The sequence below is a fragment of the Dermacentor silvarum genome, chromosome 10, assembly GCF_013339745.2.
Source record: "Dermacentor silvarum isolate Dsil-2018 chromosome 10, BIME_Dsil_1.4, whole genome shotgun sequence".
In the NCBI taxonomy this organism is placed as follows: domain Eukaryota; kingdom Metazoa; phylum Arthropoda; class Arachnida; order Ixodida; family Ixodidae; genus Dermacentor; species Dermacentor silvarum.
The window spans coordinates 34,185,285-34,202,136 of NC_051163.1; the positions used below are offsets into that span (position 1 = coordinate 34,185,285).

At 46.9% G+C, this 16,852-nt stretch overlaps 1 protein-coding gene across 5 annotated transcripts in view; it reads right to left on the reverse strand.

Moving 5' to 3' along the window:
* The window catches only part of LOC119466368 (forkhead box protein P2-like), a 402,756-nt gene that overhangs the window by 99,523 nt on the left and 286,381 nt on the right, over nt 1–16,852 (reverse strand). The window contains exon 1 of one of the 5 annotated variants that reach the window (XM_037726877.2): nt 171–1,013. The exons of the other annotated variants lie outside the window; for them this stretch is intronic. Coding sequence (XP_037582805.1) covers nt 171–179 — 9 coding nt within the window. The 5' untranslated portion in view covers nt 180–1,013. Of the gene's footprint in view, nt 1–170; nt 1,014–16,852 lie in introns of those variants that run through there. 5 annotated transcript variants of the gene reach the window in all.

Here is a 16,852-nt window from a genome sequence, read left to right on the forward strand (position 1 = left end):
AATGCGTAGACGTCCACGCCGACTGACCTGCTAACACTCACGTGATAGTTTCTTCCAAGTACAGTTAACGGGCTCGGACAATCATGTGTCAAAATGAGCAGGGGTGCGAAGCGTGGCAGCAAAAAAAAAAAAAAAAAAATGTATCCGTAGAAGCCTTCCGATACACTTACCAAAGTCATTTTGATCGGATAGGAAGAGGGCTCGAGAGGGGCCCTCAAAATCACCAGGGTTGCCAGGGCAAACGGGTGATATCCTTCTTCTTCATGAAAAATGTGTCACGGGCATCCACACGCCGCAGTTTCGGTGGCGAACACACAGGGAAAAAATAACAACAAAATGAGGCAAACGCGAACTAGGACGACGACGCCGACAATGGGTCACGAAGCACTGCCAAGTGCTTCTTCTCAGCAGGGACGAGCTGGCGCTCGAATTTCTCACGCCCGAAAACACACACCACACACCGGCACACTTAACACACGATCATGCGCCCCCAGCGAGCCTATTGCGGGAGCACCACCGGGTCAATGCAGTCCGTACAATCGTCGCCTCGCCAGCTGCTGACGAAATCGGACGCGGGTGATGGGGGAGGGGGGGCGGGCGGCCGGGGTACACTGCACTGCCTGTAGCGACGACGTCAGTTCCACCGGGTTCAAAGCGGTGGCGGAGAGACCAAAGCCAAGCTTTCACGACGACACACCCCGGCGACGACGTTGCGGGAGCCTTCGCCGAGAAGCGATCAAAGCCGAAGGCTTACGAGCCGTCAATCAGCCGGTGAGCCTGTCCATCATGCGAGTCCTTCAGCGAAACAACAGCAACAAAAAAGAACCTCCGGCGCTGAGGGACAGCCGGAGTTGCCAAGGCACTGGAGTCCACGCGCGGAGAGCCCCGACCGAGGAGTCTCGGTGTAGCAGACGACGCGAACGTAGGGGCGCACGCACACCGCAGGGCCGTTGCTGCTAGCAGACGACACGACCGAGAGAGTCGTCGTCGCGCGCGCGCACACACGCACGAGGAACCGATGCGGGGCAGACCAACGCTAGGGGCAGGCGGGCGTTCAAACGAGCTCCCTCTCTGTCTGAGGGGGGGGGGGGGGGCGAGAGGGAGCGGCGGCGCATGCACTTCGCCAGAGAGAAACTTGTTTACGTGCACACACAGACAAACAGAACCGCGCGTGGAACGACAGAAGGATCGAGCGTCCACGCGAAAGTAGGGGAACACACGCGCGCTCGAGACGCGGCGCGGGGGAGAGAGAAGGCGCTCCCGCCGCCGTCGCCGCCGCCGGCAACACAGAGAGGCCGCGGAAAGGGCGGACAAAGACAAAAAGAAGAAAACACAGAATCAGAGAAAGAAAGATTCGCGAGGACAGGAAGAGAAGGCGCGGTGGACGAAGCGGAGAGTTAACAGAGAAACGGCGAGAGAGAGATGCTCATACACCGGCTGCTGCCGCCGCTGTAGCGACCGAGAAACACCGCCGGCGAGGAGGGAGAGGCGGCAACCGCCTAGCTGCAGCAGCCGCGACGGAGGCCGAGGAAGAGGAGAGGAAGCTGTTTAGTAAACAACCTCGCTAAATTTAGCGGGTTGCGGGGCCCCGACTGCGCCGGGCCGGCAAACAACGCTGGGCGCACACGCGCTGAACTTCTCTCGCCCGGCGCGCGGCAGGTTTTTCTGCTACCCTTCGCTTCTCTCACGTACAGTTCCAACTTTATTGCGCCGTATTCCGTCTCCCGCCCTCTCCCGCAACCTCACTCGCTACTGCGCCTGCTGTATAGTTCTGCGATTCTCTTCTTTTACGTTCCCCCCTCACCTTCACCCCCCATCCTCTCTCTCTTTATATCTTTCTCGGTTCTCGTTCTTTCTCTCCAGTACTCGCACGCACGCGCTCACACCACCCCCTTCTTCCACGCCCCGCGCGAGCAGCTAGCAGCAGCGGCAACCTCGATACGTTTCCCGCAATAGCCACCGTGGCAGCGCCGGGCGATCGGAGGAGGTTGAACAAACAATGGCGAGGGGGGTGGCAACGCAGAAACAGCGAAAAGACAACAAATGAGGCAAGCAAACAAGCGCGCGGGCGTAAAACAAATAAAAAAATGGCCGCTGACGCTGTCCGTTCCGGCTTCGTCCGAGTCGGTCGCTCGCTCGCCGCGCCTCGCAACACTTCCCCCCTCTCTCTCTCTCGTTTCAGAGTCAGACGGCATGAAAGAAAGAAGCGAAAAAAACTTTTGTTTCGTTTCGTAGTTGTTGTTCCCTTAGGTCTGGTATCTCACTCAGCCAGCTCCGGCGCACAAACAACGCCCCGCAACCATTCGCAAACCCCACCCCACCCCTGGTGTCTTTTTCGACACGGCCTGTGTAAACAGCGCGTCCGTCGAAGGCTGCCTCGGGCTCACGGGGCCTACTCGGGACGTCAGGGGGGCTGGGGTGGGGCGGATTCTCTCGCTGGTGGGAATACCTTAGATCATATGAATAAAAAATGACACTTCTATTTTTCGTTTTGATTCGCAATGTCCCAAGGATATGCCGGCTAATTACCCACGTGTATGAGTATATGTGGGTACCCATACTTACTCCCGAATATTTTCGCAGGCTCTGTACTCAAACTCACGAGTGAGTGAGTACTCATCGGCACTCACTCACTTTCATATCCACGCCCATTCGTACTCAATCACACGCTTTCGTACTCACCATCACTCACATACCATTAATGAACACATTCATTCACACTTACAAAGCCCCCATTCACACTCACATTGGCGTCCGCTCCCTTCTCATTAACACTGAAAAAAAATATAATCAAATTCTGGGTAGTACATGCCAAAACCACGATCTGATTATGAGGCACGCCATAGAAGGCAGATTCCGGAATAAGTTTTACCTTATTGGGCTCTTTAACGCGCGCCTAAGTCTGGGTACATCGTGCATTCTTGTATTTCGATCCCCATCTAAATGAGGCCTCCGGTGCCGGGATTCGATCCCGCGACATCGAGCTAGGCAGTGGCAAACGCCATCACCACTGGGGCTACCGCGGTAGGTACACCGGCGCTTCCACTCACATACACATTCACATATGCTCACACTCGCCGTCGCCGACTTTGGTTCGTACTGTTCGTAAACCAGCCCCGCCTTCTGTTCCTATTACCGTTCACTCAAACTCACCCGCACTCAGGGAGGAGTGACTGGTCACGCGTAAACGTCACGCATAAACATCACGCATAACGTCACGCATAAACGTCATGCGTAGACGTTGGACACTGTGCCTGACTTGCTCTCATTCGGGTTCACCATTCGTCACTCAACAACACTCTGTGTCCCACGCCCGCCAAACGAGTGAGAAACCTAGTGTGAGTTATAGTACTCGTGAGTGAGTAAAGGGGCGAGCTGTGGTCCCAAACGCTTAAATTGCTCTACAAGTCCTTGCAACGGTGTGAGCCGCTTTTCATCAACAAGTCACCGTCACCAACATTCTTCAACCGCAGTGGATAGTATGTCCCTCTATTCTATCTGAGGCCCTGTCGCCTTCTCCGTCTTGCCTCCGAGCAGAAATATCGATTGCTGCTGTTGTACTGAATGGGCCCATGACGCATATCCACAGCGGGAGATTCACCATGAAACAATTAACTGGTCAAAAGAAGCGGACAAGGACGAGGTGAATAAACAGTTTGAAAATTGTCTTACATCTACATCTGTAGATAAAGATTCTAGGGTGGAGTAAAGTAAATAGAAACAAAAACGTTCGCCTTCTTGTCGATGACAATAATATATAATTATTATCAATAATATTATTATTGTTATCACGTTGTCATCCTTGAATATCAGCTGCCCATGTTCTTACTGAATTTACTCAAAATGTCGCCAGCCTGTAAATATGCGTATATGTACAGATAGCGATATTGTACACACGTAATTTGTTTTGTAGTGCGCGCCTTGCAAATTGAGCGCCTACAGCCTTAAGCCTGCGAGTTGTGCTGTGATCATATTACTCTCGTTATTGTATATGCTTACAGCGCTTGTTTATTCAATATACGTAAAATTGATCAGAGTCATTTATTATGCGCTGTAAAAAAGCCCGACAAGCGTGCGCCAGAACGAAGGCCTACCGGCTGTCCCTGGTAACTGTATACACAGTGTCCACTCTCTCGTTCTTTCTATACCTCCTTTCCCTTACCCCCAGTGTAGGGTAGCAAACCGGGCGCTCTTCTGGTTGACCTCCCCACGTTTCCTCTCCTTGCTTTCTCACTCTTTCTTTCTGGTCCTTTAATAAACATTCATGATCGATCGATTGATTATTAAAGCGAAGGTTTCTTTGTCTCGTATGACATCAAGGTTGCCGAAATTTACAGCAGATGAGGGCTTGCCGTCAGATTGCTGGCGGTTACTTACAAAACGTCACAGAAACAAGAGTTTTTGAAGCGCTTTTCTGGAAGTGCTTGGGCCATCTACAAACTGAAACCTATTGTTGCTCTTACAGAAAAGTACAGCATGCAACGGCCGGTCACTGCTAAGCAACAATGAGTATTACCTCACTTCATGCGCCAACATTAGATCATTATATTATTTGAAGATAACAGCACTATTCCTAAACGCCTTAGATGCAAATGCGATGCGATAAATTGCGCAGTAAGGACCTTATTTAGCACTACAACTCTAAGATACGGTGCATGTCAGAACAAGGTGGGTAAGCTGTTCTGTAAAATAGTGCCTTCTTTCTTTAATTCTTTTTTATCGACACTCGGTGAGCTTTTCTATAATAATTTCATATCAAGTTACTAAGGCTCCATAGTCCTTAACACCACGTCTGGTTAGCGACTTGGCGATATTGGGAAAACATATTTTTAAAAGCGTGCATACTTTCGTCACAAACGATCGTGTGTCCAAATGTGTGCCTTTCGTAGTTATCGTCACCGGTTTTTCGTAGCGCTCCGTGCTGCGTTTACAATCGGAGAGGCGGATAACAGCAAGTTACCAGTGGGTAAACCTTGAGCTAGTCAGCGTAGATTCTAGCCCAAGGTAACATTAACAAATGTGTTTTTAAAAAGGCCACTTTTTTGCCTATTTATGCCTGCTTATGACCTACTTGTGCCATTTGGCCTACTTATTCATAACAATATAATAAATAACAATGAGTACACAGAGTTTAGATGGCAGAAAACCAGCTGTTGAAGGCTTAAGCTTTTTTTTTTTCCTTTTTTTTTCCCCGACCATTCCTCACAAAAGAGCCGAAAGGAATCATGTTGGGACATTACATATGTCCGTGCAACATTGATTGTAATTCCTTCTGGGTGCAGGTGCGAATATGAGAAGCAAGCCCTGGTCAAATTGTGCCGGGGAACTGACTCTTATTATTTCGACTGTTTTCTGCTGGTGCGCCAACTTCAACCGCAAACCATCAATGCAGCGAACATTGGTTCGCTGCGTCGTCAAAGTTCTGAAGATTTCGTGGCGGCCGTTATCGACCCACCTTTCTTAACGCTCACAGCGCCAGGAGAGTTTCAGAAGCCCGGCCACACAAGGCTGACCACATAGTTTGTGAACACGCAGTGGCTTCGGAACTCTCGCAAATACTGTATGTGTCATAAGAAGGAACATGAACTTCAATCCTTCAGTAGTTGACAGCGACACCCCCTGAATGCAGCGCGTCATCGTTAAATTCGTTAGATATACAAACGCTAGCTTCATGCTAACGACGCTCTACCAGAAAGAATGGCGTACACAAGCATAGAAAGTGTACAGGAAAGCATACGCAAGAAAGTATACAAGTATAGTACACAAGTAGAGTATACAAGTATAGTACGGAAGTATAGTATAAAAGTGTAGTATACGAGAAGGTATGCTTTCATGTCTGCATCGCTGTCAAAGCATTTCGACAAGCATGTTTCTTGAAAGGCTGCACTCGAATGCACTACTCCGCCCTATTCTAGGAGGAGTGCCCCACGTGCTCTACATATGTGACCTGATTCTAGCTCTGCGCATGCTCAGGCTTGCGTCCCCGTTGAATGCAATCGCGAAGTGCGTTCGTTGCACCGAAGAGGTTTATCTGCATGGCGTGGCCGCCGGGAAGATAAGGTGCCACATGGCGCATATTTTTTTTTATTTTTTTTGCACTGAGACGCCCCAAATCACGCGAATATGACGAGATCCCACAACGCATGCAGACAACAAGCCTCCCATTTGTCTCTGAAACGAGAACCTTCATCATTGGAGTCCACTTTTATGCTATCTTTCCAGTGGATTGCAGGTCAAAGCTGATTTGAGCCGATACTGTGATGTTGTAGCAGCGATGTATAAAAAAGAAAAAAAAAAAAGAACGCACTATCTGTGGCGCAGCTGCTTGATGGCTTAGGCATTCATTTGTTACACATCAAGTTATCAGTGTGATACCTGGGCTGGGACGATCGCCGCTCAAGCGGTTGGACACGATGAACAGTACATCGCATAGTAGAGAACACCACTGCCTGCCGAACCAATGACGTCGAGTTCCCTTTTCGAAATTAAAATAATTAAATTGTGGGCATAAACGCCCCGAAACTGTGCACAATGAGTAATGAGGGACACCGTATTCCAAGGCTTCGGATTGGCTTTCACTAAAGCACACTTGCAGCACAGTACACGATCGTTTTTTTTTTTTTTTTTTCATTCTGTCAACTTTGGAAATTGTCTGCCGCGCGCCGAGAATTGTCGGTATCAATAATCGTCGGTATCACCATTCGTCGTCATGATGTTCATGATTATAATAACCATTAACCACTACCACTGGTATATGAGGCTCTAGAACAATGAAGTGCTCATAGAATAGAGGTAATGAGTGACAGGTTCACGAAAAATACTTCCAGGGCGTACAATTGAAGTAGAGGGTGAGACGTAAAGGCAAGAAATCGACAAACTGTTTACCAAGCAGTAAATCACCTAGAAAAGAAACGACAGATCATGAAGGTTTCGAACCATAGAGATGAGGTCAGGTTTGAGCTATCAAACGCGATCAACAACTGGAAAATAAGTGGCACCTAAAACTTTGACATTGGAAAGATTGATGAGTCAGTAAAGAAAAGTGGAAATATGAAACTATGAGAGAGGAGAAGAGTTGGCAGCGTAAGGAACAAGATGTATACTGTTGGTGACAAACAGGATAGAGTCGTCGGTAATTTCGATGAGTTCACAATTCCATACGTAACTTTACAGCTACGGAAAGTGACCTTTGTTAAGTTGAGTGTTTTGCTCGTCGACAGGTGTGGTAGCAAGATCTCATATGTGGCTTTCCGGCGGACAAGAAGGCGCTCTTTGAAGGATCTAGTAATTTAATGTTAACACTGGGCTCTGCAGCCCCAAGCAAGAAGTTGAGGGGAGATCTAGCCATAAACTGCATCAGCGTTCTGTAGATAGACTACCACCCGCTTCTTGGAGGTCGGTGATACTCTCCGCTTGGCCACTGCTTCCCACGGACGTATAAGGAACAGCGAATACGAAAACTGGAGGCATGCTAAATCATAGGATCATAGGAACAGCAAGATGCAGAAGTGGCAAGGTTAGGTCTTTGTTGCACCCCGGCAACGACAGATGAAATCGGTAAGCTGCTCTGATACTGTCCTTCGCTGACCCATTTCCTGGAAATAATACTGAAAGAAATTCAAGTGCGCGCTACCGGCGAGTTGCGTGACCGGTTTCTGACAGGATGCTAGCGGGAGACCTATATGCATAAAAAAGCCTCTGCGTTAAAAAGGGCATTCATAGCTTTTAAACACGTGTGTGTAACGGGCTAGCGTCGCGCGCAGGACAATGTAAGGTTAACGCGGGCTTTCGGTCCAATCTCTCGGGGAGTTACAAGAACCGCAGATGCACCTGCAAGCGAGAGAGAGAGACGACTAAGGGTAGATGGCACAGCGTTGCCGTGTACAAGCTGCTTAGCAGTAACTCGCCTTTTGTGTAACCACGAGACCTTCGCGAGACAAACAGTTAGATGTCCTCTCGTGTGTCCTACGAAGCGCGCTGTTTGTACCTCTTGCTGTCAGGCAATATGTTTCTGCATTTCTGTCTTTCTTGGAAGCGAACAGGCGAAATTTTGTTGTAAGATTTAAGGGGAGGCAGTAGTACAGAATACAAAAGGCCAGGTCTCTCGCAGTCCCGACGAAAAAAACGCACGATGGTTATATATATATATATATATATATATATATATATATATATTAGTTAAATGATAAATATTCCTGCCAACTCAACTCACCCGCCGTGGTGGCATAGTGGCTTTTAAAACTTTTTTTTTTTTTTTACTGGCACGTCCTCCTTTTCTTTTTTTTTTTCTCTGCCAACTGTATCGGTATTTGAGCATCCACGTGGAAAGAACACAGCAAATTTTCTTTGACGCCTCAGTCGGGACCTGGTCTTTATCAACCTGGCAAGAACGTCGAAATAAAGAATGCTTTTATTCCAAAAATTAAGATCGTCCCGAACAGTTCGAGGCACGCTTTTGGGAAACTGCTAACTGGAAAAGCCCGTGTATTTCCGTAGCCCATTTTTAAGGTCATATATTTCGAAAGTGGCGCTAGTCGTAGGACCTCCGCCAAGCAGGAATGACTTCGCTACTTATCGGCTTCAATATGGCAATCACGACGGGTCCCCAAAAGTGAATAATTAAAGGTTAATCAGCGCATTTTGACAATTACCAAAACGATTGCCAATTTTTCTTTCTGCTGCTAATGTCCGCCTATAGCCTTGTAGCCTATAAGCAAAAACTGCAGGTGCCTAGGTATGACAGTTTCTTTCAAAATAAAGTGTTCCGCATAAAAATAAACACCTAGGCGATTCTAAAGCGTGAGTGATGTTCTCTGGGCAAGCTATGCCGCAAGACAGCACCAGCGGCGCCTATATAGTGGAAGCAGCAGCAGCCATTGTCAGCAAAGTCCTAATGGTTTCGTGATTGGCTTCAAAAATATTATTACATGCCCTTCAACGCCCCGCAGAGCCGTCCTACAAAACGCCTGTTTTTGTTTCGTTATACCTCGGAGGCGCAAGCAATGTTTCCAGTATCTTGCATTTGCGCCGATGAACAGGTAGGTGTGCGGTGTCTTGTTTTCAGTGGTAAGGTTACGTGAAATAGCCAACAATGGGTTAAGGATGTCTCAGTTCCGGTGACAAAGAACACAATGGTTTTGGCAAACAAGGCTGTGCATAACATATTCCAAAGATAGTGCCGCATTCAATATCTCGTTGCTTGCTCGCTACTCCCCCCCCTATTCCTATTCGCCGAACAATCCATTGGTTCAGTTACACAGTACTATTCTCTTCCATAACCCCTACTCTTTGTTCCTTTTTTTTGTTCCGATAGACAGTTCCCTCCACAAACGCCTGACAAAGGGTGCAAAAAATATAAGGGGGGGGGGGGGGAGAGTTCATGGAACAGTTGTTTACGTTCTCATACAACGTCCGGCTTTTCAGTGTAAGAAGAGACCAACCAACCAAACAAAAAAGTGCGGTGTTATGACAGGTAAATTGTTCGTGCATGCATTATCGGCGTGCTATTTTTATACAGCCTTCGTAAACAACCTGAACAATGCAGGCATCGGAACGCGTACGGTGCATGTTTGTTTTTAGCGTCCGCAAGTACCGGCGACAAGCTCAGAGGACCCTGGCAATGCAGCGAGCGGGGAGATTGAAATTAGCAAACGTAATGGTAGTGTGCTCCAGAATGCAGTATTAGTACACTTCAGTAGTATAAGCTTCAAAGTGCAGGCCCCCAGGGTACGCCAGTGGCTGGCAGTGTAAATGTCGTCATCGTCATCATCGTCATCGGCACGACGACGATGATGATTTTTTTCTTCTTTTAATGTCACGCGCTGTCGTTGTGACCTTCCAGGTGACAACTGATACTGGAAAACCAGTAATCATCATCGGCACGATGACTATGATGGTTACCCGTTTTCCTGTACCGTTCCGTCTGGAAGGTGACAACGACAGCGCATGACATTAAAAGAAGAAAAAATAATTCTGCAGAGCTTATCGCGTGTAATGTAACCAAGCTTCGCTTGCTTGGCGCAGGGCGGCACTCGCTGATGATGCCTTAAAGAAAACAATTTCTGTCTCACCAGCCTGTCAGCCACTTAGCCACGTTGCTAATTACCTGGCAAGGCTTGTTAGTTGCCTGTTAATTACAGGAGGTCCGGTTGGAAACACGCGCACGACTACCTGGTTAGAGAGTTAGACTGCGTTTTAGGCGGCAGTCAGTTTGTTAGATAGAGAAGAAATGCGGTTGCCTAGCCGCTTACTACTGTCTCAATTATTCGTTTAATTGTCAAGTTAACGAACTTTGGGAACGTTAATATACACAGTGGTGGGCACGAAGGCTAACTAGTGTAAGCGTGCTCCGCGCCGCGAATTGTAATGCTCCACACAAGGACACGAAGGAAATAAGGAGTTAGCAAGCTGACAACTGCCACCGAGAGGGGCACAACGCCTGCTATTACTCTTTCAGGAGGAGCGAATAGAGGAAATGAAAACAGGAGGAAAGAAAAGAGGAAATAAAGAAATGACGGAGACACAGACAGAACAAAAGAAAAACGCAATTAAATAATGTCTATAAACGGGAGGCCAAGTCAGTATCCTTCAGAAATGTTAGCAGGGCTCGATGGGCCTGGTCACGTCGAACAGCGCACCCCCTTGAAAACAGGCAATCGTCAAGGGTCGCACATTGCAGTCCAATAAGTCTATATTCCCTAATTAGCAATGCGCGCTGCCCAACGAATGCGGGACACCCTAAACCAAGATCTTCAAGTGTCTCGCAGGAGCCACAATCGCTGAAGTTCGGCGAGGAAGCAAAGGTAATCTTGGATTTGAGGATGTTGGCCGGGTGTTATGTCGGTTCGGCCAGTAGCAAGATTGTTCGGCTTCTGATAAGTTTGCCTTCCGCTCGTCTGGTGCAAAGCGCGAAACTGGCAGTAATTACCCAGTTCACGGAATTCCAACGATGCCTTTTTTGTTACCTTTACTTCAGGAACGGAGGAAATGAGAGCTAAGGTGCAATTAGCATCGGAAGAAGAAGTTGAGATGACCAGACACGTCTCTGACGTGCGGTACAATAAAGAAAGAGAGAAAGGAAAACACGAAAAAGTGTCGCAGCCATTTCCATAATTGCCTATTTGTCTCCATTTTTCCACGCGCCGCCCACGCGTATTGGACAATGTGTATACAGCTCATTGTACTATGGCTATGTGTATGTTGTACATTGTCATGGTACATTAGCTCAATGTATATAGCTAATGTGTATATAGCTCTTGCGGCCGGCCTGCACTTTCTAACCTCCATACTCACCGTGGGCTCAGTTGTGTGCCTGCTTTTTGTCCTATCTTAAACGCAGCCACGTTTTGCCTTAATAAACAGCTTTCTGCATCAAGCTTCATCAACTAAATATAAAGTTTACTGGGCTGTCACGCTTATCGCGGCTAGTGTACTTTAATTTCTAAAGTAGGATAGCAAATCACACGTTCGCCTTCTGGTTCACCTCGCCTTTGCCTTTCGCATCTCATTTCTCTCACTCTCTCTCTCTCTCTCTGGCCTTAGTCACATCGACGACGATGAGCCCAATAACCACGTTTATCCTTCCTCGGTTAGGCTCGCTTTAGTTAGTATTTCGAAGACTTGGCTTACCGCGCTGTATAGCCGTAATCAAGGAAAGTGAGTTAGTCACAGCCATCAGGAAAGCAGCCACCGCTTACACTGTTACCGAAGCGTGGGGGATGCCGGGACGGCTCTTACGCCATATAAAGTTCACCTTCAGAATGGCGAAGTGATCGCATACACTTCATGATGTTTATCAGCGCACGGTAAACGTCACGTTCACCAAATGCGTCGCCGCGTTTTGCTTTTTTCATCATCCTTTGCTCGAGTTCAGGACAGCATTTTGCCTCCGTTTCCGCGTCCCGCATTCCGGTGGCTCAGCGCTAACGTCGACTCTTCCCCGACGCGCCGCCCACACATCTAAGTGGTCAGCCTTGACCATAGGTATACATATATACCGGCAGGTTCTCAATTCACTTCCGCACTCTTTCTTTACTCTTCTGTAGCTCGTTCGTCCGTTTTCTTTTTCCTCTCCGGTTTTCCCGGAGCACATGCGCATACGGAGCTGTTCAGTAACACCAATTATAGAAGCTCACTTCCCAGGACTCGCGGCGCTCTGCGGCTGAGCGCCCGGAAAGGTGGGTTCGCTTCTTCGACACGTGGCCACTGCATTGCGGTAAAGGAGGCGCGCACCGCGAAAGAACCGCATCTATCTATCTATCTATCTATCTATCTATCTATCTATCTATCTATCTATCTATCTATCTATCTATCTATCTATCTATCTATCTATCTATCTATCTATCTATCTATCTATCTATCTATCTATCTATCTATCTATCTATCTATCTATCTATCTATCTATCTATCTATCTATCTATCTATCTATCTATCTATCTATCTATCTATCTATCTATCTATCTATCTATCTATCTATCTATCTATCTATCTATCTATCTATCTATCTATCTATCTATCTATCTATCTATCTATCTAGCTAGCTAGCTAGCTAGCTGCCTGCCATAGGAGCCTTCGCTCATCATATATGGCTCGTAAACAGACGCATTCGTGTTGGCTTTCAATCCATCTCGCATGCCATTTGACACGTTAAGTTACTCTGGCCATTCCCCACATCCGGCAATCTCTTACGATCCCCTCCTGTTTCCTTTCGAATGTTTATCGCTATAGCCACAGGGTTTCACCAGTGGCGTATCGACGATAAGGCGGACATGTTCTCGCCCTCTACAGCAAAGCCCCAGGTAAGGGATACCGTAACGCAGAGCCATACACGCTTGTATCTTACGCACGGTGTGCTTTAGCACTAGTGACGGTGAGAGAACAAACCGACACAACGCAGGACAGGAGCGAACGATGTCTCTCCGTGATAGAGAGAGAGAGATAGAAAGAGAGTGAAAGCTTGAATGCGAGAGGAGAAAACACGTATATATATATATATATATATATATATATATATATATATAGAGAGAGAGAGAGAGAGAGAGAGCAGATGCTCAAATATCAGTGGCAGCTGGGGAAGACCCGAAGAAGAATCTCGCGAGGCAACGAACGACGCCGCAATGCATTTTGATGCCCCCGCAACATTTTCACGCTCCTGACGCGATCGTCGTGTTTGACGACTGGCCCAATGACGGTTACGATGTCGTCGCGTGCGAATAATATGTGGCCGAAGCAGGCGCTAAGGCTTCCGCTTCACTTGGCTCGTGCGCAGACGTTGTTGGACGGGTGCGGCGGCAGAGTCCCGTTGGATCGCCCTAAGACTTGCCGCACAACATACCGAAGGAGAGGGGGAACAGAGAGGGAGGCGGCGTTAGAGAGATGAAATTGCCGCCGTATTCGCGCTCGCGTCGTGAGCCCGGTCACGTCCACTCTCTTGTCTCACGGAGGATTGCGCGTTTACTTTCATTTTGCGGTTTCGCTATTCGTTCGCCCTATTACATCGTTCACTTTCACTCTTACCGCAAGGGGAATCCAGCGTTCGCAGGTTTGGTTGGCTCTCACGCTGGATGTTGCTTACCGTGTTAATAACGCGCGCGCGCACGCACGCACGCTTATTCTCTACATCAACTCCTCTTTCTCCATTTTGCTTGTAATTCTTTTTCACCTAGCGCTGCTGTGTGGTTTCGTCATCTCGTATACACAATGGCGCTTGTGTCGGCCGGAAACAAAATTATTACCCCCAGCTTCGTTAATTGAAGACGCGACGAGAGTGAGTGAGTGAGTGAGTGAGTGAGTGAGTGAGTGAGTGAGTGAGTGAGTGCGTGCGTGCGTGCGTGTATGAGCCCGCCTATAACCTCCCTTCAACCACTCCCCCACTCCTTCTGAGGCTGTGTTAAGTTTGTACGCACTACCTTCATTGTTCGAGAGACCACGAGAATTCCTTTCCGTTAAACGCTTTCTACGGCGGAGTCGCGACGGCGCATGTTAAACGGGGTGCGTGGTCCAGCGGTGAATGGTTGCGGAAATTAGAAGGCTTAAGCAGAAAAATAAGAGAACGCAACGGGTCCGCACGGGTACACCTACATGTACAGTGACTGGCACAAACAGACGAAGCAAGAAAGGAGAATTTGCGGGCGTGAACGCGCGCACGTGATTTTGTCCGCCAGAGATTTCTTAATGAAAACTGGAGAGGTTTGCATGGCGGTACGCCCAGCACTTTACTGCAGACGACTACGATGGTAAATGAAATTATGCACGCAGGACATACGACACGTTAAACAGACATAACACAACGTACAGTATTAAAGTATCTCGTTGAAACCAGCGCGTCCTAGGAAAACGTTACGAGCGCCTTTGTAACGCGGTACGCGCCGGCATGTACTAGTCCACGGTCCAAGTACACGTTATGGGCGGGGGGTCTTTCAGGCACAGGCATGCACCAACGCTCTCTACGTATACAAGGCGATACATTCGCCGTTTAAAGCGAAGCTTTTCTCTTCTATTTCTCTGGGGTACGGCGTTCGTCGTCGTTTTACGGATACATTTGTGAATATGCGAGTATACTATATCTTGACCACGTGCGTATGTGCCTGGATAGACGACTTGCTATCTATCTATCTATCTATCTATCTATCTATCTATCTATCTATCTATCTATCTATCTATCTATCCTATCTATCTATCTATCTATCTATCTATCTATCTATCTATCTATCTATCTATCTATCTATCTATCTATCTATCTATCTATCTATCTATCTATCTATCTATCTATCTATCTATCTATCTATCTATCTATCTATCAAACACGAATTTCACGGTGGTCGATTGTACTGTGCCATGACTGGCCATGGCTGGCCGACAGCATTTCAGTTCGAAAGAAAAAGAAAAGGGATTGAAAGAACCCTGTGTTTTAATATAACATTCTACGCTAAACTCTTTGGCTCTGTAACACCTCTATAATTTCGGTGGTGATCGTTAAACAAAGTCAATTTGGTGTGCTCGCGTTCAACAAGTACATGTTCGGCTTACCCATAAAACCATCACCCAGAGAAGGAATTCTTTTCACTCCCGCAAGCTCCGAATGACGTCACATCAGCGATAACGGAAATCATGTGTCCGTTTGCAAAGCCAGCTCTCTGCAGTCTGACTGCTACACTTTTTCCATTTTTTTTCTTATCAATATTGTTTTTTTTTCTCATCGCATTCAAGTAGCAGCAACAGCTGCCTGTTCCATTTGGCAACGTCACGCAGATGCACCGCATCGGCTTTGTTGCGTGCGCGTGTGGATGCAAAAATAAACAATGCAAACATTTAGGGATCGCAAAAAAAAAAGCACGTCGCGTTACACCGGTCGGGCATCGTGTAGCTCGATGGCGAAAGAAAGACTGTTGAGTGCGTGGCAGAAAAGTACTTCCCTCGCTTCTGATCGCCGCTGAGGAGCGTTCTGTGATTGTGCTGTGTGTGCGTGTGTATGTATGTATGTATGTATGTATGTATGTATGTATGTATGTATGTATGTATGTATGTATGTATGTATGTATGTATGTATGTATGTATGTATGTATGTATGTATGTATATACGTATGTATGTATGTATGTATGTATGTATATACGTATGTATGTATGTATGTATGTATGTATGTATGTATGTATGTATGTATGTATGTATGTATGTATGTATGTATGTGCGTGCATGTGTGTGTGCGTGCATGTGTGTGTGCGTGTATGTATGCATGCATGCATGCACGTATGTGTGTGTACGTCTATGTATGTATGTATATGTATGTATGTATGTATGTATGTATGTATGTATGTATGTATGTATGTATGTATGTATGTATGTATGTATGTATGTATGTATGTATGTATGTATGTATGTATGTATGTATGTATGTATGTATGTATGTATGTATGTGTATGTATGTATGTATGTGTGTGCGTGTATGTATGTATGTGTGTGTGCGTGTATGTATGTATGTATGTATGTATGTATGTATGTATGTATGTATGTATGTATGTATGTGTATGTGTGTATGTATGTATGTATGTATGTATGTATGTATGTATGTATGTATGTATGTATGTATGTATGTATGTATGTATGTATGTATGTATGTGTGCGTGTATGTATGTATGTATGTATGTATGTATGTATGTATGTATGTATGTATGTATGTATGTATGTATGTACACACACGCTCTTCCAAAACAGCGCGTGCAACACTTAACAAAGTTCTGGAATTACTGTATATGAAAAGAAGTCATATGCAGTAACTCTACAATGTACAAGCAACCAGTGCTATCTGCTGCGTTCCTAGGATCCACCCAGCGCTACTGAAACTGGAAGGTGCAGGTCTCACTTGTGTGCGCAATGTCGAACGCGATAGAACTCACTCACTCACTCACTCACTCACTCACTCACTCACTCACTCACTCACTCACTCACTCACTCACTCACTCACTCACTCACTCACTTCGCATAATCAATTATGAACATTACAATGACCAGGAAAAGTCAATCGACCGGCTCCACACTCTGGCCGCTCTGTCGGTCTTCAGCGCTTCACGAAGACTGTTCGGTCACTCATGACTATTTTTCACCTCTCTACCGATGCTTCAATAAGCTTTAGCGTGTGGACAAATAATCGTTTTTGTCACTAGGTCTTCGTGAACAACGCGCACAGCTCAATTTAGCACTGATGTCCATAGCATCCGTTGCGTCACTGTGGTTAGGTTCGCAATTTTTGAATGGTAGGAAGGTGGTAGCGGCCACTGGGAGGGGCACAACGCCTGCCTGCTCTAAAGTGCGAAAGGCCGGAAAATGGGTAATATGTAAACGGATAAAAGGGTAAAG